The following is a 23,060-nucleotide window of genomic DNA, read 5'->3' as shown; positions in this document are numbered from 1 at the left end:
TGGATGATGTGGTGATATACAGTGATAACTGGGAAGATCATTTGAGTCGCATTTATGCTTTGTTTGAACATCTTGTTGAAGGAAATCTGACTGTAAATCTAGCAAAATGTGAGTTTGCTAAAGCCACTGTAACATACCTTGGTAAAGTTGTCGGTCAGGGTCATGTGAGGCCAGTTGATGCTAAGGTTTCAGCTGACGGTGAGTTTCCTGTTCCGAATACTAAAAAAGAACTGATGAGCTTTTGGGCCCAGTTGGCTTATCACTGTTTTTGCCGCAATTTCTCGACTGTTGTGGCGCCTTTGACTAATTTGCTTAAGGCAAAATCGAAGTTTATTTGGTCTCAGTCTTGTCAGCAAGGCTTTTGTAATGTCAAAGCTTTGTTGTGTTCAGCACCTGTATTGTTAGCTCCCCGCTGTGATCAGCCGTTTACTCTTCAGGTTGATGCAAGCCGTGTCGGTGTAGGTCCAGTTCTTCTTCAGGCTGACAAAAGTGGCATTGAACATTCGGTTAGCTTCTATTCCAGAAAGTTTAGTTCTTGTCAACTGAATTATTCTGTTGTAGAAAAAGAAGCGCTGGCAGTGATTTTGGCTTTGCGTTATTTCCATGTCTACCTTGACTCTGGAATGCCTATACAAGTATTAACGGATCATAACCCTTTCACATTCTTGAACTCTCTACAAAATCCAAATCAGAGACTCATGAGATGGGTCTCTGTTCTTGCAGCCATACAACTTGAACATACAATACATTAAAGGAAAAGATAACATTTTGGCTGATGCTTTGTCAAGAGCACACGTTTAAGTCTCTTTAACTTTGCTTACATTCTCTTCAAATGTTACCCTGTCCTCTGTAGTCTTTTGCTTTCCTTCCTCTTAAATTGCTCCCAGGGGCCAAGGCTGCTGAGGTTGGAGATGCTAAGTGTGAAAGGGGTGGAGTTAAAAGTTTGATGGATGCTTGGTTGGGGTTATTAGTATCAACTCTTATTAAATATAACCCTTTGACCTGCAAGATAAAACTGCTGCAGATGTTCAATTGATTATTCTGGTTTGATTTTTATTGGCAACTTTAGTGCTTGATCGGGCCCAGGGTAGGAACCCTGTCTTATGGGGGGGGGTTGACCTTCAATGTTGTTTTTTTTTCTGTCTGCTGGCTCTGATCTCTGTCTACAGGTAGTTGGGGGAGGAACTGATTATAAATGCAGCACACCTGAGCAGGCCAATCACAGGAGGCAATAAAGCAGACCTGCACACTCTGCTCGCTCTCTTCCCTGGCATGCAGACTGCTACAGATTTGTTTTTCTATTGTTTTGCTGGCTCACATACCCATTCACTTTCATACACATTCAACACAGCATGCATACTGATATCCACCTGTAACTTTTGTTAAACTTTATTGATTTGCTTAATTATAATATATTGTTAAACCTTGCCAACCATGTGTTGTCTCCCGCTTTGTCACACACTATTGAGCCAGGTTGTGACAAACCTCATCTTTTTTTTTAGTATTGTATTCAACGTAAAGAGTTATTATGCCTGTCATGTTGGGAGCAAAGGCTGTAAATTGTTATAGTAAGAACTGAAAAGGAGAAATCACAGCAAGCTATTCTATTTTTATATATCTATTGATCGCTGCATGATGACTTGTAACGATGTGATGTAAAAATGCTGGGGGAATAACTATGCATCGCTATTACTCTGGGAAGTCAGTCCTCTGCAATAATTACACACAAAGAGGAAAAAGACTATTCATCTTTAAGGGACAGTTCACCCAAATTAAATCCTACATTTTTTCTCACACCTGCAGTGCTTTTAATCAATCTAGATTGTTTTGATGATAGTTGCAGAGTGTTGGAGATATCAGCCGCAAAGATGTCTTTTTTCTAATTTAATGGAACTAGATTACACTCGGCTTGTGGTGCTCAAAGCACCAAACATTTCTTTTGAAAACCTGAACAGCAATGTCTCTTTCCTGAGATTGTGATCCAGTCACTCAATAATCCAGACTTTTTTGTGAGCAGTTCTATGTCGGACCTATTTTCTTTGTGCGTTGTGGTTGCAATGGTGTTTGGTCCTGCCTGATGCCTACTACTACTGCCATTACTATTAGTCATACCTTCACTTTTGTGATACAGTTATCATTATTATTATTATTATTATTTATATTTTTTTTGCCATACACATAAACTGCAACATTTGCATGTAATATACATACTATCATACATTATTATATCTATATTTCTATATGTTATTGCTGCTATTATTGTTACTCTCTCTCTGTCCGGGGGTGGGAGGGCAGCAAGGTGGTGTGTTGAAAATTTTCTCCCTTGGTCTGTTAGCAGCTTTATTTTGTGCTTATAGCATTCTAATATAACCCAGCAAGTTTGTGTAACTACAGTCTTGACACGTGTCTGTGAGAATAATACCATGTAAAACAATGCCAGGCCAGCATTTCGAAACATAAGCTAGTGTAGCAGCATGTTTTTGTGCCTTGTGGGCTTCATGGTAAGCCTTAGCTCTTACTTTGTATGGGTGCAAGATTTCCCCTGAAGCCATTCATGCTCTATGTTAACCTTTCTGCTTCCTTGTGGCGTTTCCTAATATCACATGCCTCTGAAAAGATTCCAGCCTTTAGCATGCTACTGGCTGTCCTAGCCTGCATTTGTTGAAGGGAGCAGGGTGTTCAGATGTGAAGCCTCCGCTCCCTCCCCAGGATGGCAACCAGCCACTCCACTGGGCTCTGCACATAATGGCTCCTGGCCTGCTCTGTGATTGTCTGGAAATGTGATTTTGATGCACTAAACAGTTTGTGTCTGTCATGACTGATTAGCGTCCTTGTTGCGGTCGGACGGAGGTGCCAAATCCACAGACAACACTGGGGATGCACAGGCGTGTTTTTGTGGCGAACATGTTAATATATGGATGTTTGACCCTCAAGCTAAACACCACATCCAGCAGGATACGCATAACTAAAGGATCAGATATTTAAAGGGCGGAGGCCAAGGCATTTTATGTTGAGAGGAGAATAACAGTTTATGTTCCATAAGACAATGTAGTTCAAGTGATTGTTGGTTTTCTTTGAGAATAACAAAATACCCTTTCAAGTGAGTCCATTAAGAAGCTATTAAAAAAGAAGTAAGTCAGGAAAAAAGACCTACTTTCCTTCGCAGCCCTGCCTACATTAACATTTAACATGTAGGAGGGACTGCACAGTGATCTTCTACTAACCGTCTCCTCCCTCTCTGTGTCACCTCCAGCGCAGAGGTTGTTGAATTCACCAAGCCAATGGCCTTTGTTCGCTCTGTCTTGTAATCAATGCCTTCCTCCACTGTTAAGCACTGGAGTTATTGATGTCTCCACACTGGCTGCACTGGGACGGCTGCCAAGCCGTGTGAGACTCCTGTTCCAGGGTGACTTCTCCTTGTCTGCTATTGGCTAAGCCTGAAGGATCACAGCCCTCCCGACGCATTTAAGTTTCAGAACCTCAATGGCAGATAAAATGACACTTTGTCTGGTTCTGCCAAATATATATACCCTCACAGAGGAAATACAGAGGATAAATCAAAATCAGAAAAAAATAAGCTTAGAAGTTTTTTCTTTTTGTGCCCACTAATATAATTTATCCCATTTCAAAAATGTTGTTTTGGTCTAGGATGATATTGGTAGTTTTTGCATTTTTTGACCAGATGTAAACTCAGCCCAATCATCAGAATACATGTTGGCATTGTACATTTTTGCAAAACACAGATATGTTACATTTGTGTGTTTTTATATATAGTGAATATGTTGAAAGTTTAAGCATTGTCATGTTTTAATTTTCAGTTTTATGTTGCAACATCGTTATTGTTACCACGTGATTAGGTTAAGGCACAAAAACACTTGGTCAGGGTTAGATAAATATTATTATTTGGCTTAAAAAACATGGTTTGGTTGCTACAAATAGGGCTAGAAATGTGCTGAGCTGCTGTTGTTAAAGATCATTAAAACATGGCTGGATGTATCTCAAACTACTATTAAAAAACATGCTTTTGGCTTACAAACACTGTTGCATATGTCCCAAACTATTGTTAGAAACACCCACTTTTGTCGCTAAACACACTTGGATATGACCAAACTATAATGACAAATACCCCACTTTTGTTGGTCTCAAACACAGTGGTCTTCTGCTGTCTCCTGCTTTGGCAGCTGTCCTGTCTGTGCATCACTCAAGTCATTCTGAAAACCAATGAATGCTTTATGAATGTAGCTTGGACAAATGCAGAGTATACTACATTTGCAGTTGAAGGTGACATTCATATGTTTTTAGAAAATGTTCAATATTTCCATATGTATGGAGTGCAAGTTGAGATATTTACTGTGGGTTGAGCCATACTTGACTGCATCCTCTGCTAATGAGAAATGTAGATCAGCTTGTCATCACTTGCCAGGTAAATGTGCCCTTGTTGAAGGTGCCAGTAGACACTGGAAACAAGGAATTTCACACCATGTTTGTGTTTTCATTCATTCATCAAAATTAAGTGTAGTCCCAGCAGTTATAAACACACTCTGCTATCTGGAGCGTTTCCCAAGAAGGTGCACAGGCTAATCCAAATAAACAGCATACTTCTTTACAACCTTGCACAGCAACCTTGCCATCTTTGTGAAAGACTTAACACACCCCTACACACTGCGGCAACATGCATATACAAATTTTAGCTATGGTATAATGAGTTAAAACATGGAAACCCACCCATGGGTAATACCACACATCCATCCTCTGACTCTGACGCTGCTCTGGTTGTGGTTTGTGTGTGTTGCAGGGCTCCTACCCAGGCTGGAGCCTCAGAGCTGGAGGTGATCTCCCAGCAGGTGGAGGAGGATAACCAGTGCGTGGCCCCTGTCCAGCTGGTCAGCTTTGCCTACAGAGACTTGCCTTTGGCCGCCCTGGACATATCCCTGGCTGGATCCCAACTCATCTCGAACCCAGATGAAGAGGACAACAGAGAGGGGTACGTCCCACAAACTCGCTCCAGCACCTCCTTTCACTCTCTGATATTGCTTGACCACAGAATTTCTAGCCCTTAAATTGATCTGCACATATATACAGTATATGTATTGGAAAAATAGCTGATTGCTATTTTCTAATGTATCCAGGCTAAAATAACATAATTTAATGATGTTTTTCTAAATATGACATTTAGTTTTCAAATAAGTTTGTATCCCCTGAGATACTTGCCCATTTATGGTAGAAATTTACACTTTCCTCTTTATTGAATAATTCATTTGCCAACTTTTTCAACATTTTATAAACAATTATTAGTTACTTTCTTTCATGTTTTGCATTTAAAAAAAAAATTAAACAAATTTACCCACAAAATATTATACACATGAAAAACCTAACATGTATCTCATGGCCTTGGCCTTTGGTCATGTAGGCTTACATTTTGGATTTTGATCCAAATGATGAGTATATTTTTGAAAGTTGGCATGAAGTCACATGACCTAAGTAGTTGACCTGTCTCCCACTTCAGTGTCTCTAATGATATGAAAAGTACCAATTTATTGCCCCTCCCCCCTGCAGCCTTTTTAAATGACTGTGTCTCCTAGCATACAGAAACTTAAGGGCAAGAGATTATTTTGTTATTAATATGAAGTCATAAATGGTTGAAACAGCAACTTATGTGTTGTCATGTAGAAAACAAGGCACTGTGATTAAGAAAGCTCAAGAACAGTTCCATTGTTTGAGGCATATCAAACATCACACATTTTGAGGACGCTAGGAGCAAAGGATTATCAATCAAATATTTTTATGATTCATTAACATACTGAAAAGCCACAAAATGTAATTACATATTGATTAGTGTTCCTGATGTTTGTCATCACAGTTAAGAGGATACTAGATATATGGTGTCTGAGACGTTGTCCCTGCTTGTTGAGCGAAAGTGCTACATCCATAATTAAGGCAGAATCGCAATTACTACAATCTATAATCTACCCTGGCAGAGAAAAGCTCTGCCATCACTCTCTCCATTACTCGTTATTGCACATGGTAATTACACCTGGCGTATTGAATCACCCCTCATTCTATATTAGAGCGCTGGAATGGAGGGATATTTGGCGACAAATTTATTAGTGTCACCCTGTTAAACGGACAATGTCTCCACTGACGTGTTCATTTCAGCTCAATGACACAGCAATTTCTCACAACCAGACAGGCTTCTGCTCATAATGTTGATTCCTGGCAGAAAACAAAGAGTGTTGTTAGCGTTGTAGCTTTCCTGAAATGTCAGAGCCCCGTGGCGCTGCTGTTTCTGTCCACAAGGCCTGCTTGTTCAGGTTTCGTGTTGTTTTCTTATCACCATATCGCCGTGCTGCAGGCTCAGTCCTCTCAGGACAGGACACGCCCCTGCCAGAGCACCCCTGTAGCAAGTGTCCATGGCCCTCCACTCAGGAAGCGTGACTCACAACCCTTTGGCTTGCTGCGATGCTGGCATCCATGCAGAGAAAGTCGACAAACAGCATAAGCTTAATTAGAGCATCCGGCATTTCGCCATCCAAGCCCTGGTGTGTCAGCTGACCACGTCCGGCTGGACTTTGCCTGGTCTGGCCTGGTCCGGGCTGATGGCTCTGTGGGACAGAGGGCAGGGACAGATGGGTCCTTTCCCAAACACCCACTCTCTTATCGTACCTCATAGCTTTTTTTTTTTTCACTCCATCTTGCTCACAAAAAGGGCAGAAAACACACACGTAGCAATGCCACAGCAGAGGGCAGGATCTGGCACCCTGGCAAAATTATCATCACACTGGACACTCTCATATGGCACCATATGACACCCTGGTCCCCTGGGATTTGGCATTGCACAGTGGAAAAGTCATGCAGTGCCAAGACATGACTCTGAGGGATTTATCAAGTCAATAATGTCTGCGAATGCTCTTTATCATGAAGGCTGCGTTCATTCTGATCAGAGAAACTCCTCCAGCAAGCTTGAGAGAATTCAGCAAAAGAAACAATGTGCAATCTGATACCCATGTGAGCGTTATCGTGTCATTCAATGAGCTTTTTAGATTAGAAATACCTGATTTTCAGGTCAGAGGCATTCCAAGACAGAGCCGTCATCGCAGTTTCACACAAACATCCGTCTTTTGGAAGCACCCTTGGAATAAACCAGCTCGTCGCCACAGGTTCTGGCTGCCTTTGTGACTCATGTGTAACATCAGAGGAATGACACAAAGGCGGGATGTGTTGTATGCTGCGACATTTGAAATTAATCAAGACTATCAAAGGCCCTCATGGCAAAGCAATGAACTCACTGATTCACTTTCCTCTGTCGGCTCTGTAAACCGTTCCTCTCTTGTTTATTGGAACGGGTAGTCACGGAGACTCCTCTGCATACTAGAGGCTAATTTTAGCACTTTGTAAATGATTGTGTATAAGAATGTAAACCCACTTTCATTGTGTTGCAGTGGCTTTGTGCTTTGATTTTACTGATTAGCAGGACAGATTGCTTTATCAAGCTATTATGTATTACATTTCAGAGATATTTTTATGTCTTAGATATGTCATATTGTTGACATAACTCTATCCTGTTATATTAGATATATGAGGTGATTTTGACTTCAATTTGATCATAAAAATTAGATTTGGTCATGTTTATATTGATCTCTGGTCAGTGCTTTAGTTTGAATCTGGACATGATGAGCGTTAGGTCAAAATAATTCTAACAGTCAGTTTAGAGAGAAAGGGCTCATTATTAAATCTTTGATGTTAAGGTTTTGTTTTGTTCCTTATGGTTGAGGGGGAAAAAAGAGAGCTGAAGAATACGCATTTAGTCTTGCATGGCAGCTTCTCATGGCTCTTTATCAGGAGACGTGGGCGATCATGTAGGAGGTGGATGTTCTTGCGGACTACAAGGGGCACACACAGTCCTTGCAGATTCTGTGCAGTGGTGAGATGGATAGAAATATTAATAGATTTTGGCAGCACCATCTTCTCCAGAACTTGCTGGAAAGTCCAAGATGAGGGCAGTGTGATTTCACATCCATCTTTGTTCATTTAATTATTATTATTAGAATAATTTGAAAAAATAAAAAATCAAAGTATTATCATATTGTGGATTTTTAAGATATTTAAAAAATGGAATTTAATGCTTTTTCATGTTGCTATATTTTAATTAAATTATAGCAACCTAACCAAAATAATAGAGCTAATAGATGTATGTAACTAGTGTGACAACAGCTGTTCGTGTTTGTGCAGAGCATAAACAAAATGACTTTTAAAATATTTTTGAACTTCAATTTTTTTTTAAATATTTGGTTAAAATTTGGAAGCAACATAAAAGAGTGTACATCTGTTGCATTCAGTGTTTTAATCAGAGGTTATTTACATTTGCCAAAATTTTGTTTGGTATTTCACCAATATTTGCCAGTTTAGCACATTGGCATGTGCCAGATTTACTGTACCTCTCACTCCCACTGCCGCTCTCTTTATAGAGTGGCCTTTCCCCTGTCCCATGCGCGAGCATGAACACCCCCTGTTGCTGATTGGATGGAACAGTGTTGTGAGGCTCGCACCGAGCAACTTTGTTTGTTTCCTATTTACAGAGCCAGGGTGTATAAACACGGGATACTTTTTCACTGCACACACAGGATGGACATCTAGGAGAAATTTGGTAAAGCTGACAAAAAATGATTGGATTCCATTTGTTGACTGCACCTCTCACCTTTTAAAACCTGCTTTCAGATGCTTTTCACAAGTATGTAAACCCTTGAACAGTGAGAAAATCGGTATGATTTCTTACAAAAAGATGGCAAAAAAGGTAATAACAAATGAGGAAAAACACAGCTCACACAAAGCGGGGCTCCAATATTCCAAATTATTTAATGCACCAAGATAGACATTTCGAGCACAGTTTTCAAAAAAATATTTTTAAAAAGCTAGGGGTAAAAGGCAATGTAAAAACTATATTCATAATTATATGTTGCAATTTTTTTTAACTTATTTTTTTTATACTAATTTCTTCATAATTCTGTCATTTCTTCTTTTGTTACTCCTTGCCTGCCTCCCATATTTTTGAAAGAATTCAAGCCAATTTGCTCAGGTTTCAAAGGGTTGAGTAACTAATAAGATTTGATTTTTTAATTTTTTTATCGGACACTAAATTTTTTATGTCTGAAAAACAGTGCAGCAGCAAGGTGGTGTGTTGAGATTTTTTCCTGCCTTAATCCTGTGACCTCCATACAGGGAGGAGGCTCCTGGAGAGCATCTCCCTGACTCGCCCCCGTCTCTGGACCTTGTGCTCCACATTCTGCACTCGTCCTGTGTTATCATCCCCAGATCAGCGTGCTGCCCAAAGCAGCAGCAGCATATGCAGCTCATCTCCAGGGGCCAGGCTCAGAGGTGTGAGGCACCGCAGCAATGACAGATGGTTCATATGGGTCAACCTGCTGCTTTGACTGGAGGAGAGGGGAGGCGGAGGAGATAAAGAGAAGGATGGAGTGAGGACAACCCTCCTCCACACTTTCATTCACAAAGCTGCCGGCTGCAGATCACACAGAAATGGCGCCATTTGATGAATGTCATATCAGTCCACGTTGGACAGGAGCGTGGGATTAACCCTGGGCCACGTCGCATGGTGACAGCCACAGTTACTAGCTGATACGGGTGAAATTTCGGACATTGAATAAGCTGAAGTGAGTCCAGGCCAGTTAAGAGGGATTAGATTACTCAGCATTTTTGTCTTTTTATTGCGTCATTTTGTTTTGTCTTTTTTATTTTACCTTTTTATTTTGTTGTTTTATTTCTTTTATTTTCATTTCTTTTTTATCTATTTTACCTTTGTAATTTATATTTTTTTAATTATTTGTCGCCAGTTGAGGTGGTTCAGGCATCTATTTAGGATGCCTCCTGAGCGCCTCCCGTAAGAGGTGTTCCGGACATGTCCAACTGGTAGGAGGCCCCATGGCAGACCCAGAACACGCTGGAGGGATTACATATCTTGTCTAGCCTGGGAACGCCTCGGGTCCCCCAGGAGGAGCTGGAATGTGTTGCTGGGGAGAGGGACGTCTTGGGTGCTCTGCTCCGCCTGTTGCCCCCGCGACCCTACCCGGATAAGCGGAAGAAAATGGATGGATGGCTTATTATTTGTGGTTTTATTGCTTTTATTGTTTCTATTGGATTTTTTTTGTTCTATTTCTTTGTATTATTTTAAAATGACATTATGCATGTGCATTATTTGTTCTCTGGTTTTAATTTTATCCTAACTACCCTAGCTTCTTATTGCTTGTGTTCAATAGGACTGTTTTACTTTCCGGTGTTGTAATGTTATCTGTGTATCCCATTTCTGCTTTGCATTGTAAACTCTGTTTTTAAAGGTGCTATAAATATAGTTGTTGTTGTTAATATTATTAATATTAGTTTTATTATTAGTATTATTAACAGTGCCCAGACTTTTCCAGTAAGATAAAGTTCTCTAGACCCTGAACTGCATTTATAAAGCAGTATGTCAACATGCGCATAATCAAACCTGCAGCAGTTTGACAGGACTCAAGGTTGAAGTATAATGGAATAATTAGAAAAATCTAGCCTGCAGAATATAGCGCTGACGGACCTCACCAGGGTCTACTATGAATCTTGGCAGCCTCAATATTTCATGGGGCTTTGGAACAGCAGCCATACTATACCTGTTCTGCGTTGATGGATGTCTGAAAAGAGAGCAGGATTTCCATTTTCTCCCCCCTCTGACTCCATTTCAAACACACAGAGGAACGGTCCTCTCCATCAAATTGGCTCTCTTGCCCGGCACCATGTGCGACACAATAGATGACATTTGAGTGCGGGGTTTGAGGGTTTGTTAATATTCACAGACATGCAAAGTGTGAGATTGCTTTTTAGGCTGAGAGCGAGAGAGATCAAGTGTCCTGGTGAAAACCCATTTATCAGGGACAGCTCGTCTGCTGCTCCGCACATGGAGCCCCATCCATCTCCATTTGTGTAGTATCTGCGGCCCATTTCTCAGGCAAAGACCAGATCCGAGCCCCTTCTGCTAGGTTACACCGTGGTGTGTAGGATGCAAGGAGTGGACAGCTACTTGGAAACCAGTGGGGGAAAAAAAAATAACTACATTTTCATAAGAAGAAGGAAAAATGCTTATTAGTCAGGGAATGCCACAGCCTAAACTTTAATTATTGGCATGTGGAATTGATTAGGCCTTTTCATTTTATTTGTTAATTTACCACAAAAGTATTTGCTAATCCCCCAGGCATGAGACTGCGAGAGATTAATAGCGATGAAATGTAGAAGTAAAATGTACAATTGATTATCTATGATAACTCCACTTTATTCAGCATATTTCTTGCTTAGCTGGTTTTCCTCTCTCAGGGCTTCTTTGCCTCTTTTGGCTGTGATAACACAGATGACTCAGCATTGGTTACACAGAAAAGGATTTAGCCAGTAGTTATGCTGGCATTTGTCTTGATTTCCAAGCAATCTAGGAGGATGCTGCATCTGTGCTTTCTCAGGACACACAAGCTCTCGGGTGGAAAAAAAAAATTATTTATCACAGATTAAATGAGTAAGTTAGGGCAAAAGTGTAACGTAAAGAGTTTGGGAAGCCTGAATGGGATGAAGTCCTCCAACCTCTGCTGTTCAGTAGCCTGCAGGAGCACAGTTGTGGTCCATTTTCCCCTGCCCGAGCCTGCTGAGTTCAGCAGATTGGTGTGAATTGGTTGAAGTTTATACTGGAGGAACCACGGGGCGATATAGTTATCAGTGCAGAGAGAGAGTAATTGAGAGGAGACAGAAAACCTGAGTCGAGTAGTATCATTTTTAAAATGCTGCCGGAGTAGTATCTGACATTTTCCCTTACACCTTCAAAGGGGATACATTCAATTGAAAAGCTTTTCCCCAGTGCTCACACGTTTGTAAATAACAGTCAAAGAGATACATGAGACGTCTGCTGCTTGAGGAAAGGACATAGCTTGTCCGTGTAATCTATAAAATGAGCAGAGGTACTTCTCAAAACATATTTAGGTTAGAATTTTTTAAAATCATACTTAAGGCATGTCCTAACCTGCCTCATAAGCTGCCAAATCAAAAAACTGAGCTTTTAAGAGGACAAAAGCGCAGAGAGAATGAAACGAAAACTGTGGGATCCTGACACTCAGTGTACAGCGAGCAGTGCTGGATGAAGTATTCAGATCCTTCACTTAAGTAAAAGTACTAATACCACACAGTAAAATTACTCTGTTATAAGTAAAAGTCTTGCATTTAGAATGTTACTGAAGTAAGCATGATCAGCAAAATATACTTAAAGTATTAAAAGTACCCAATGCATAGAAATCTTAAAAAACAAAGAAAACATGACAAAACCTTAAAATTATTTGAAAAAACCAACCTAAAAACTCTACAGTTGGGAAAAACTCCAAATTTGCAAACTGCAAAAAAATTTAAAGTAAATAAAGCTATCAGATAGCTGCAGTGAAGTAAAGACTACAAAAATTATCTCTGAAATGTAGTGGAGTATTAAGTAAAAAAAAAGTATTAAGTTTAACATAAAAAGAAAATACTCCAGTTAAGTACAAGTCCCTTAAATATTTACATAAGCACAGTACTTGAGTAAATGTACTCAGTTGCATTCCACCACTGACGGTGAGCAGCAAGTGTTTTGCTAATTTGACCAGACAAACTCTAGAGTTTGACATTAACTATTACTCTCCCTCTCTGGGACCTGCTGATATCTTGTGTTTTTAGCTCGCTGCAGGCATTTTGTTAGTGTTTCAAAAAACTGCATGAGACTAGCATAAAGTGGGCATCTCTGGAAAGGGGAGACTCATGGGTACCTGTAGTACTCATTTTAATTCAGATATGTTTCCGTCAGAGGTCAAGGGACCTCTGTAAAATGACCATGCTGTTTTAACATCACCATGAAATTTAATTTTAACTTGGAGTGGTTTTAGCCCCAGAGCCCCAGAGAACTTAGACAGTGTATTCTTTAGGTCTTCTAGTTTCATATGATATCAGTATCATCCCTTTAGCTTCAAAACTCAGCCCGGTACAGCCTCTTAAAGACAGGAATGTTGGCAGGCAATTTAACATGATAAATAAATAAATAATAAATGATGTAAACCTTTGTCGTTGCAATTAATGCATTAACGCTGACATCCCTAACTTAAGATTTTTTCCCTAAAAAAATGTTTTTCTTTTTTTTAACAAAAGCATAATTTTCAGGCGTGCTTGAATAAATGAATGGCTGCCAGGCACAGCGGTCTGCGTCTTTGCCATGTAGAATTTTTTTTTTGAACTATTAGCATGATTAACAGTTGTGGAAGCAAAAGTAATTGTGTGGCAGCTGCCACAGGTCTGTACCCTAATGTGCTGGAGTTTTTCACCAGGCAAAATTTCTCTCTTGTAAATGTGCAATCAAGGCATCAATCAAGAGTTCCAATCAATTATTTAGAGGCCTAGTGCAAATCGTTCAGAGCGACACTATTTTAGGCTTTCCTTTGCAAACATTCTGAGGGAGAGGTCGGTGTTTGTAGCTATTCATTGCTTGTTGGTGTTTGTGTGTGTGTGTGTGTGTGTGTGTGTGTGTGTGCGTGCGTGTGTGTGTGTGTGTGTGCACTCGCGCATATATATAACAGGGAACATACTCATCGTTACACAGTCACCAACAGGGAACGGCAAAACTAACAGGGGACATTTTTTAAGTCCCCACTTGGACATGCTCTAAATCATCATAAAATCATGTGTTATGGCCTCTGGTGAAATTTTTCAGATTTTGCCAAGAGGGGACCAAAGTGTGTGTGAGTGTTTATATCCATATTCAGAGCTCTCCCTCCTGGTTGGAGCTGGTATTTGAACGACCCATTCACACACGTCGCTTTTAACCAATAAAAAGGTAATCGAAAAAAACAAAAATGAGTGAAAAAAAAACGTGTCAACGCTCTGCAACCAAGAAAGGGGCTTTTCAATATAATTAAAGAATTAATTTAATTGACACCAAGATAGGACATTTTCCGAGAGGGCCCACATGATTTATTCAAAAAAAAAATATATTTTTTAAACTTTAAGCTAGTTTGTAAAAACGGGGGGCAAATGATTAAAACTATATTTCCTAAAAATTATTATTGTAGATGTTGCAGAATTTTTGGACATTAATAACTTATTTTATATATTACTTTAATTTCTTCATGAAAATTTTTCTGGTCATTTCTTCTTTTACGTTTAGCTCCTTGACAAGCCTGCTCTTCCATTACGTTTTGCCGTACACCAAGAAGGAATTCAAGGCCAATCTCTTTGCCTCGACATCATCCCGCACAAAAAAAGAGGTTGATGGCCGCGAGGAATATTATCCGCGGATTTGATTTTTTTAAATTTTTTTTATTTAGGCGGACACTAAATTTTTATGTCTGTAAAAAAAATAAAAAGTGCGGCAGCCAAAGGTGGGTGTGTTGAGATTTTTTTCCTGCCCTATAATTCCTGGTGACCCCTTCGGCGCTATACTAGGTCCGTGAGGAGATCTCCTGGGAGTAGGCTATCTCCCTGACTCGACCCCCCAGAACCCTCTGGGAACCCTTGTTGCTCAAACATTTTCTGCCCCCAATCGTCCTGTGTTATCAAAATCCCCCCAGATTTCAGCGTGGCTTGCCCCAACAAGCAGGCACAGCATGCTATGCAGGCTCCAATCTCGCTGGGGGCCCAGGGCTCAGAGGTGTGAAGGGCACCGCGCGCCTCTCTGTAGACACGTAGAGTCGTACCAACTCTAGCGAGTCTCCTCAATCAAAGAAGTCAGCACTCTCTACGACTAGCCTCCGCGAGCATCGGATAAGCCACAGACCAGAGATGACGGCTCCACACAGCAAGTAATACAAATTCACTAAAACGCTCATAGTACGAACAGCCTCAGCAACAGCAACGCAGACGAGCAAACACACTTGCTCTATGAACCACAATTTGCCAGCCGTATACACATTATCATTCTCCAACTGAAATACTGTGCAAATGACAACAACGCATTGCAAGATCAACAGCAGACAAATAGGCGAGCCAATATTGATCAGACAATGTAAGCATCCAATCACACATACAATATCCACACTATTGTTAGAACAGAATAGTTTTTAGCGGGTGATTAACCCATGGGCCACTCGTCATGGTGACAGTGCACAGTTACTACGATACGGGTGAAATTCGATAAGAACACACAAACAGTATAGATCAAGATATCATCGAGCTATATCGCTAGAGAGCTCTCTGCTGAGAGAGAGCCGGACATCTATTTCATAAACTACAGAGAGAAGAGCGTAGCTTGTCTTGACACTCGTGTGCGAGCGTACTGAGCGCTTGAGTAACATTCAGACTGAATGCTCTGAGACGACGTATCGCGGTAGACAGAGGGACTAGTGAGGTGAGCTAGAAGGAAAAATAGCGAGCTGTCTCTCAACTCTCTATAAAAGTGTCATAATATCAAACTCTACTCTTCTCGTCTCTAGCTAACTGTCGCGATTACGTCTCTACAGTTCAAATACTTCACTCCGATGTTATACTATCACAATCTATATAATCAGATGTAATCTCCAAAACATACCTAGGTCTATCTATATGCATCCACATGTTAGATATCGCTCTCTATTGAAATACAATATATCAATTCACACACTCACACAGATTCATCATTCTACTTCTCTATAGACACTTGCGCTTCTACATTGTCTTTCAATATACTTCCACGAGTCAGTCAAGTAAATGAGAGTATTGCGAGTAGAATACCGTCACTTTGAAATAAGTAATTATTTCGTGGATCATGTCCGCTCCACAAACTTGATATCTAGCGCATATAGACATTGTACTTGCTTATATATGAAGAGTTTTCTCATTACTAGCCGGATGACCAAATTATACATTTCGTAACACATCTTGCTGCTATTGCTGTCACACATTGACAGTATGTGACTCTCGAGAGAGGCAGCCGGTCGTCTCTCTCAGGACTTTGTCTCGCGGCACTATGCACATTACACAGGGGACCGTAGACTGAGTGGAATACACACCGTGGAGACTTACATCTTTGAGTGTATGTCTGCGCAGGAACACTGGGATGAACCCTCTATGTTGGGAGGTGAGGGCAGCAGTGTAGTCTACACTTCTTGTAGATGGGTGACAAGAGTAGAGGGAAGATGTAGGTTATAACTCGGATAGAGGTTCAACTTTCCAGTAGTCTCGCTGTTGCCCCGCGAACCTACAAGGATTAATGCGTGCAATGTAGGTCAAAGTGGTCTAGGATGTTATAGCACTAGTTTATGTCTCTTGGTGGAGAGATGTGCAGGGATTAGTATCTAATACATCTCTGCAGAGGCACTAGATACTTACTCCTGGAGATCATTACTTTTACTCTGGTGTACAATATCATCTCGTAGTAGATCATTCGTGAGTAGAGATATACGAGCGAGAGACCAGAGTCTTCAACTTGTGATTTAATATGACAATTATGCAAGTGCATTATTGTTCTCTGGTTTCATTTTTATCCTTACTAACCTAGCTCTTAGTGCTTGTGTTCAATAGGTACTGTTTTACTTTTCAGGTGTTGTAATGTTATCTCGTGTATTCCATTTCTGCTTTGCATTGTATAACTCTGTTTTTAAAGGTGCTATAAATATAGTTGTTGTTTGTTAAAATATTATTAAATATTAGTACTTTATTATAGTATTATTAACATTTTTTTTTTTTTGCCCAGACTTTCCAGAAGATAAATGATCTCTAGACCTCTGACTGCATTTATAAAGCAGGAGGTCAACATGCGCATAATCAAACCTGCAGCACAGATAGTCTCTATATTTGTGTGTGCACTCCAAGACATACGAATACAGTTCACTGACCTCGGGTTGCACAGAGTCTACAAAGTAGCACAACATAACTGTATCATAAACACAGCACATACCACGCCGTACACCAACACACATATCGAGAGGTCTCTGAGCACATCTTTTATTACCCCTCTCTCTCAACTACTACCGAGCGCGGACCCTCTTGCGGCATTGCCATCAACGCCACTACGTGAGAGGACACTTCTTCTGGTGATCCCCAGAGCGACACACTCACCAGCATCACCGATCTATACTTGTTTTACTGAGATCCTAGTGTTACAAGTATGGACGCATACAAAGTGTCAGAGTGCATGATAGTTATACGCTGACAGTCAGCTTTCAGTACTCTCGAGCTCTGCATCCTTTTCAGTATGTGGACTCAGTTTATCGGCTCTTACTCACTATATCGCTCGTGTGGCGGACGTGTGTGCTGTAATAACTGCACTCAAATACACAGGGTAGAGATCACTCTCTTGAACTCGGGTACTCATCAATGGACACTTGTGCTCGTGTCTACTCACAAGGTATCTAATTGTGTCTGTGATGCAGTTATGAGTGAGAGATGTAGCAGTGGTATGGTTAGGCACGGCTCATCTGTTAGCATCTCTATAGTTGCAACACACGTGAGGCGGTGCTCTGGCTCAGTACTCACGAATTGGGATGTGGATGTCATATGTGGCATTTTTAGAGGATGGATGGCTGAGAGCGTGAAGAATGCATGTATTATAGTTAAGGCGGGCAGTGGCATAGTATTGTCTACCATACATGAGGTGAGCTCTATGATCTCGGATAAGTACTAGACGTTGGTAGCAGGAACTCGATGGTTGTATGGGTCGTAAGTGCAAGCAAGTTTTAGACAGAACACAATCTGATACAGCGGAGTGAGTCGGGGCGCATTGGTATCTGAGTGTGAGTGACATAGGGCATGACACTCGATTGGACACGAGACACAGACGTACGGAGTATGGGTGACACAGGGGATCGCGAGTTAAATACACAACATAGAAACGCAGGCACACAGGAGTATAATGACACGCAGAGTGAGAGTGCAGCTCAGGATAAGCGAAGTGTGTGAGTAGCTATAGCACAGAGATGTAGACAGGAGGATATGTGGTGAGTGATGATAACGATTCTGTATGTGGTACTGGGCACACTGTTAGTTCTTATGAGGTACACATATGCACACTGAGTGTATGACAGGACAGTAGTACATTCAGGATCTTATAGGTCTCTATGATATAGAACTTGGATTTCTGTCCAGGGGGGGGGGAGGGGGGGGTGAGAGATCATAGGGTGTGGGGGGGGGGGGGGGGGGGGGAGTGGGGGGGGGATGGGTGGGGTGGGGGGGGGGGGGGGGGCGGGGGGGGGGGGGGGGGGGGGGGGGGGGGGGGGGAGTGTTGGGGGGGGGGGAGTACATGATAGGTGACACACACACGACAGAGTGGTGGGGATAAGACAATTCTGAGGAGACACAAATCTATTAGTCTAGGAGAGTGGGAGAGTCTAGAGATTATAAATGTTTTGTCTCTGGCACTCTATGGGAATATATGGTACTTTTCTGGGAGAATGTAGGGGAGGCAAGTTAGTAGTCTTTTCTGTTGATGATGGTATCTTCTATATATGATAGGATCTGTAGATTGTTTGGGGTCATGAGACATAGGTCTATGTCGATACTGAGTTTTCTTGTTTTTAGTCTTTTCTATATTTACCATAGGGTTGGGGGATTGGGAGGGAGGTGAGGGGGGATAGAGAAAAAAGGAGTGGAGAGGGGGGGAGTGGTGTTATAAAAAAAAATGATGGGGGGTATATGTTGTGTGGTGTAATGTGATATGTGAGATAGTCAGGATTTTTTTGAGGTTTTTTTCCCCATATTTATAGTGCACTCATTTTTTTTCCAAAAGGGTCTATGATCGTGGGATAGGGGTCACCTCTTCCCATATTATTTTTTTTTTTTTACATCCTTTTTTGGGGTCTTGGTGTTATGATTTTTTCGACTTTGCGGCTATCTCTCTATACTTTGGTCTGGGGGGGGTTTATCTTCTAACGGGGGGGGGGTGCTTCTATCCAGTGAGTCCCACTATTTGGGGCCCCATTGTATACTGCCCCCCCCAGATAGACCCCAGTTTTGGTTGACGATGGCAGTGAGGATAAAAAAGGGAGGGAGATCGGAGGGGGGGGGGGGGGAGGGGTGGGGGGGCAAAGGGGGGCGCTGTGACTCAGAGGCAGGAAAGGTGGTTGGGAAAAGGGGAAAAGGGGGGAGGGGGAAAGTGTGTGAAGGTTAAAGGTGGGGGGAAAAGGGGTGGTTGAATACATAGGCCAGGTGGTAAAAACGATGATTAGGGGGGGGGGGGGGGGGTGACGGGGGGGAAAAGGTGGGGATAGGCGGGACTGAGAAGGCAAGAGGGTGGGGGGAGGAAAAAGTGGGGGGGGGAAGGGGGGGGTGGATTAAAAAAAAAGGGGGAAGGAGGGGGGGGGGGGGGTGGGGCGGGTGGTGGGGGGGGGGTGGGGATAGACGGGGGGGGGGGGGGGGCGCAGGGATTAAAAAAGGGGAGGGGGCGTTTTTTCTTATTCGGGGGTGGGGGGGTGGAAATGACGATGTTAAAAAGATTGAAAGGAGAGGGGGGGGATTCTTAAGAAGGCTTGGAAAAAAAGAAAACAAAGGGGTGTGAGGATAAAAAAAACCGGCAGGGGGGGGGGGGGGAAAAAAAAAGTGGGGGGGGCGGATAAAAAAGGTGACGGGGGAAAAGGGGGCGTGGGGGGGGAAAAAAAAAAAAAAAAGGCTAGAACGGTGGGGGGTGCGACAGGGGGGGGGGGGACAAAAGCTTAGGAAGGAGGGGGGGGGGGATAAAAAAGAGGGGAAAAGATCTGGGAAAATCTTAAAAAGTAAGCCTGGTTCATCTATGTGATTATCTTGCACACAGTAAAATAGGGGGGGATACACAAGGCAAAAAGTCTGGGGTTGGGGGGGGAAAGGGGTCGGTGGTTTGTGGGGGTGGAGATGGCTAGAGGGGAAAAAACTCGAGGGGACGGAGGGGGACATAGCAGGGACAGGGGGAAAAAAAAAAGTGATGGTTTTCTGGGATAAAAAGGGGGGGGGGTGGCTATCTTGTGTGTATTGGGTAGGGGGGGCACTACAGCCGAGCTGGGGGGAGGGGGGGGGGGGGGGGAGTACAATTTTGTTTTGCTCATGTATGTGGGGGGGGGGGGGGGGTGCACAGGGGGGGGGGGAGTGGGAGAGATGTGTGGGGGGGCCTATATGGGACGAGTGTTTGGGGGGGGGGGGAAAAATAATTACAGCAAGGACTCCCGCCATGGCCCCAAGTGGTTGTTTGTTGGGCCAGGGGGATTGTGAAGGGTAGGGACATAGGGCACAGGAGGAGGCGAAAAAGATGGAAGGATGCTAGAGGGGAGGGGGGGGGGGGGGGGGGGACACAACACACATCTAGGGTGGGATATGGATGGAATGATGGTGGACACATAAGGGGGGGGGGGGGGGGGGGGGGGGCGTCTACACAGGAGTTGTATGGGGTAGGGGGGGAGGGGGTACTTGGGGAATCTAGTCGGCAGGCATCTGAAAAAGCGTCTGGAGGTTTAGGGGTGGGGGGGGCAACCAGTATTGACGGGGTTATGAGTGATGGAGGGTTGGGGGGGGGGGGGGGAAGGAAAAATTGGGCCAATGAATTGTTATTTTTTGGAGTATGGGTGACTTTTTTGAGACCCCATCACGACCCACTTGTTCTAGAATAGGATGGAGGTGGAGCCCTTTTTATTATCTTAATTCCCCATCTTTAGGGTATTGTACCGAACGGTTTAAAGCCAAAATGGAGGTTTCAAAAAAATTTTTCCCCCCCCCCCAAAAAATACATTTTTTTTTAATAATAATTGGGGAGTGGCCCATATATCATATTAGGGGTGAGGAGTATATCGTAAAAAAAATCTTCTTGGGGGGGGATGGGGGGGGTGGGCCCCCTATTCGTTGCACCCCTGTGTGGGGTTGGGGACTAGGGGGCACTTGTTTTTTTGAGATCAACTTAAACCCAGGGGGGGGGATGTTTTGGGGGGCCCGGGTGAGTGGACATGGGTGGGAGGGGATAGTAGTGTGTTTCCTGGTGGGTGTTGAGTACACACTTTTCTCATCGTCACGGGGGTTGTCTTAGCATGGTTTACATTGATGTGTGAGGTAGTGGGGGGCCCAAAGTCTTGAAACAGGTTACATCTTTATGAGAGGTTAGGTTTGCGGCAAATTACCCCCATGATTGGGGTTTTAAAAAAAAAAACCCACACTAGGTAGGGGCACTAAGTATGGAGTAGTTTGTTTCTGAGTTTTTCACTCTAGAACTTTTGGAATCTCTTTGTGTTTCTTATTTAGGGGGGATAGAAAATTTGTCCCCTTTGGGGGGGGCAGGATTTCTTTTTCAGTTTTTTATATTTCCCCCCACCCCCCCAAGTATGCCCCCAGGTGGGGCGTATTGATTTTGGGGGGGGGGAGTTCATTAGGACATTAGTATAGTGGTTCTGGTTATTGTTAATTAAAAAAAAATTGGGTTGGTTATTGGAATTCACCTGTTGTCCCCCCAAAAGGTACACGGGCACCCATCCCAAAAATAAAAAACTATTAGGCATTCTGTGCCCCCCCAGTAGCTTGCAGGTGGTGCGGCCCAGGTGGTTTTGCTAGTCCACCTCAGGTTCAGAAGGGGTCATCCTGGTTCTTTTTTTAATGAGGTGGTTTGGGGGGGCCACTCCCCACCCCCCCCCCCCTTTGGTGAAGTTTTTGATAGACGGGTTTTGTGGGGGGAGTGCGGGGGGGTTGTGGGGAAGGCCATCCTTCTGGTTTGTTTGGGAGATTTTTTTTTTATTTTTACAGTGGGGGGGGTGGGGGGGGCAAAGCCAACAGGGCGGCGATAGGGACCCACATGAGTGATATGTTGATGTGACAACAGAGGGGGGGGGGGGGGGGGAGGGGGGGGGGATAGTGGAGAGAGTGACATGGAGACTGGGGGGGATCGGGGGGGGTTGGGGGGGAGGGGGGTTTGGGGGGGGGGGGGGTGGGGGGGGGGTAGGGGTAACAGGGGGGGGTTTGACACAGGGGGTTTTTGGAGTGTGGGGGGGGTCAGAGGGGGGGAGTAAGGGAATAAAGGGGGGACATTTAGAACAAAGATGTGGAGAACGACTAGTACATTTTCAATGGGATTGTTTTTTTTACACTTTCTTTTTTTTAGGGGGCCTTGGGGTAGAGTATCGATTGATAGCGGCGGCATGTTTGTGATAGTTTTTACCTGGCTTTTTGAAATTCAGGGGGCCACCCCACCCCCCCCCCCAGAGTAATCCACCCACACTGGGGGGGGCCCCACCCATCCTTTCAGTTGGAGGTAAAGGTCACTTTATGGGGATAAGTGGGAGGGGGGGAGGGGGGTACAGAAAAAACTAGGTGGGGGCCCTCCCCCAATAAAGAAGTCGATGAATACAAATAATGGGGAGTGAAGTTTGGTGGGTGTGACGAGGGTGGTGGAGAGATCTTGGGGGGGCACACACACACACACACACAAAAAATGAGGGAGGGTGACAGGTGGGGTGGGGGGGGGCGAGGTTGGGGATCTGGTAATTGGGAGGATTGTTTTGCGGGGGGATTGGAGAGGTGGTCAGGGGGGGGGGGGGGGGGTGTGGGGGGAGGGGGGGGGGAAAATTAAACCAGTTTTGTGGGGTTGGGGGGGGGTGCATCGGAGGGGGGGGGGAAGTGGGGGAGTTGGGTGGGGGGAGGGGGGGTTGTGATAAAAATAAGGAGGAGAAAAAAGAGGGCTGTGGGGTGGGGGGAATGAAGCGCGACAAGGGGGGGAGGGAAAGATAATCATGGGGTCGTTCTTCTATACAGGGGGGAGATATTATCTAAAAATAAAGGGGGGGCGGGGGCAGGGGAAAAAAAAAATGTGAAGGGGGGGGGGGGGGGGAAGACAGGAGTTTTTTTCTGGGGGGGGACGAAAAAAAAGGAAACTAGGAAGGGGGGTGGAATAGAGAACACGGGGGGAGGCAATGGATGGCGCATTCAAATGGGTGTTGTGGGGGGGGGGATACGATAGTGGGGAGGGGGGGGGGGAGTGTGAATGAAGTGTGACTCGACAGGATGTGTCAACACTTCATCTATATTGCTAAGTTAGTGAGTCTAGATGAAGATGAGTGCGTGAGGATTGGGGAAGTGAGGCACACAACTGGGCTAGAATCTCTCTGATATTG

General features: G+C 43.6%; 1 protein-coding gene across 1 annotated transcript in view; it reads left to right on the top strand.

The window, feature by feature from the left end:
- tmem266 (transmembrane protein 266) overlaps positions 1-23,060 on the top strand; it is a 57,126-nt gene that overhangs the window by 9,370 nt on the left and 24,696 nt on the right. The window contains exon 3 of the mRNA XM_042496465.1: positions 4,796-4,984. Within this exon, the coding sequence (XP_042352399.1) occupies positions 4,796-4,984 (189 nt within the window). The remainder of the gene's footprint in view (positions 1-4,795; positions 4,985-23,060) is intronic.

The sequence above is a fragment of the Plectropomus leopardus genome, chromosome 11, assembly GCF_008729295.1.
Source record: "Plectropomus leopardus isolate mb chromosome 11, YSFRI_Pleo_2.0, whole genome shotgun sequence".
Taxonomy (NCBI): Eukaryota; Metazoa; Chordata; class Actinopteri; order Perciformes; family Serranidae; genus Plectropomus; species Plectropomus leopardus.
The sequence above is the reverse complement of the archived record's forward strand: the minus strand, read 5'-3'. Positions and strand labels throughout refer to the sequence as shown.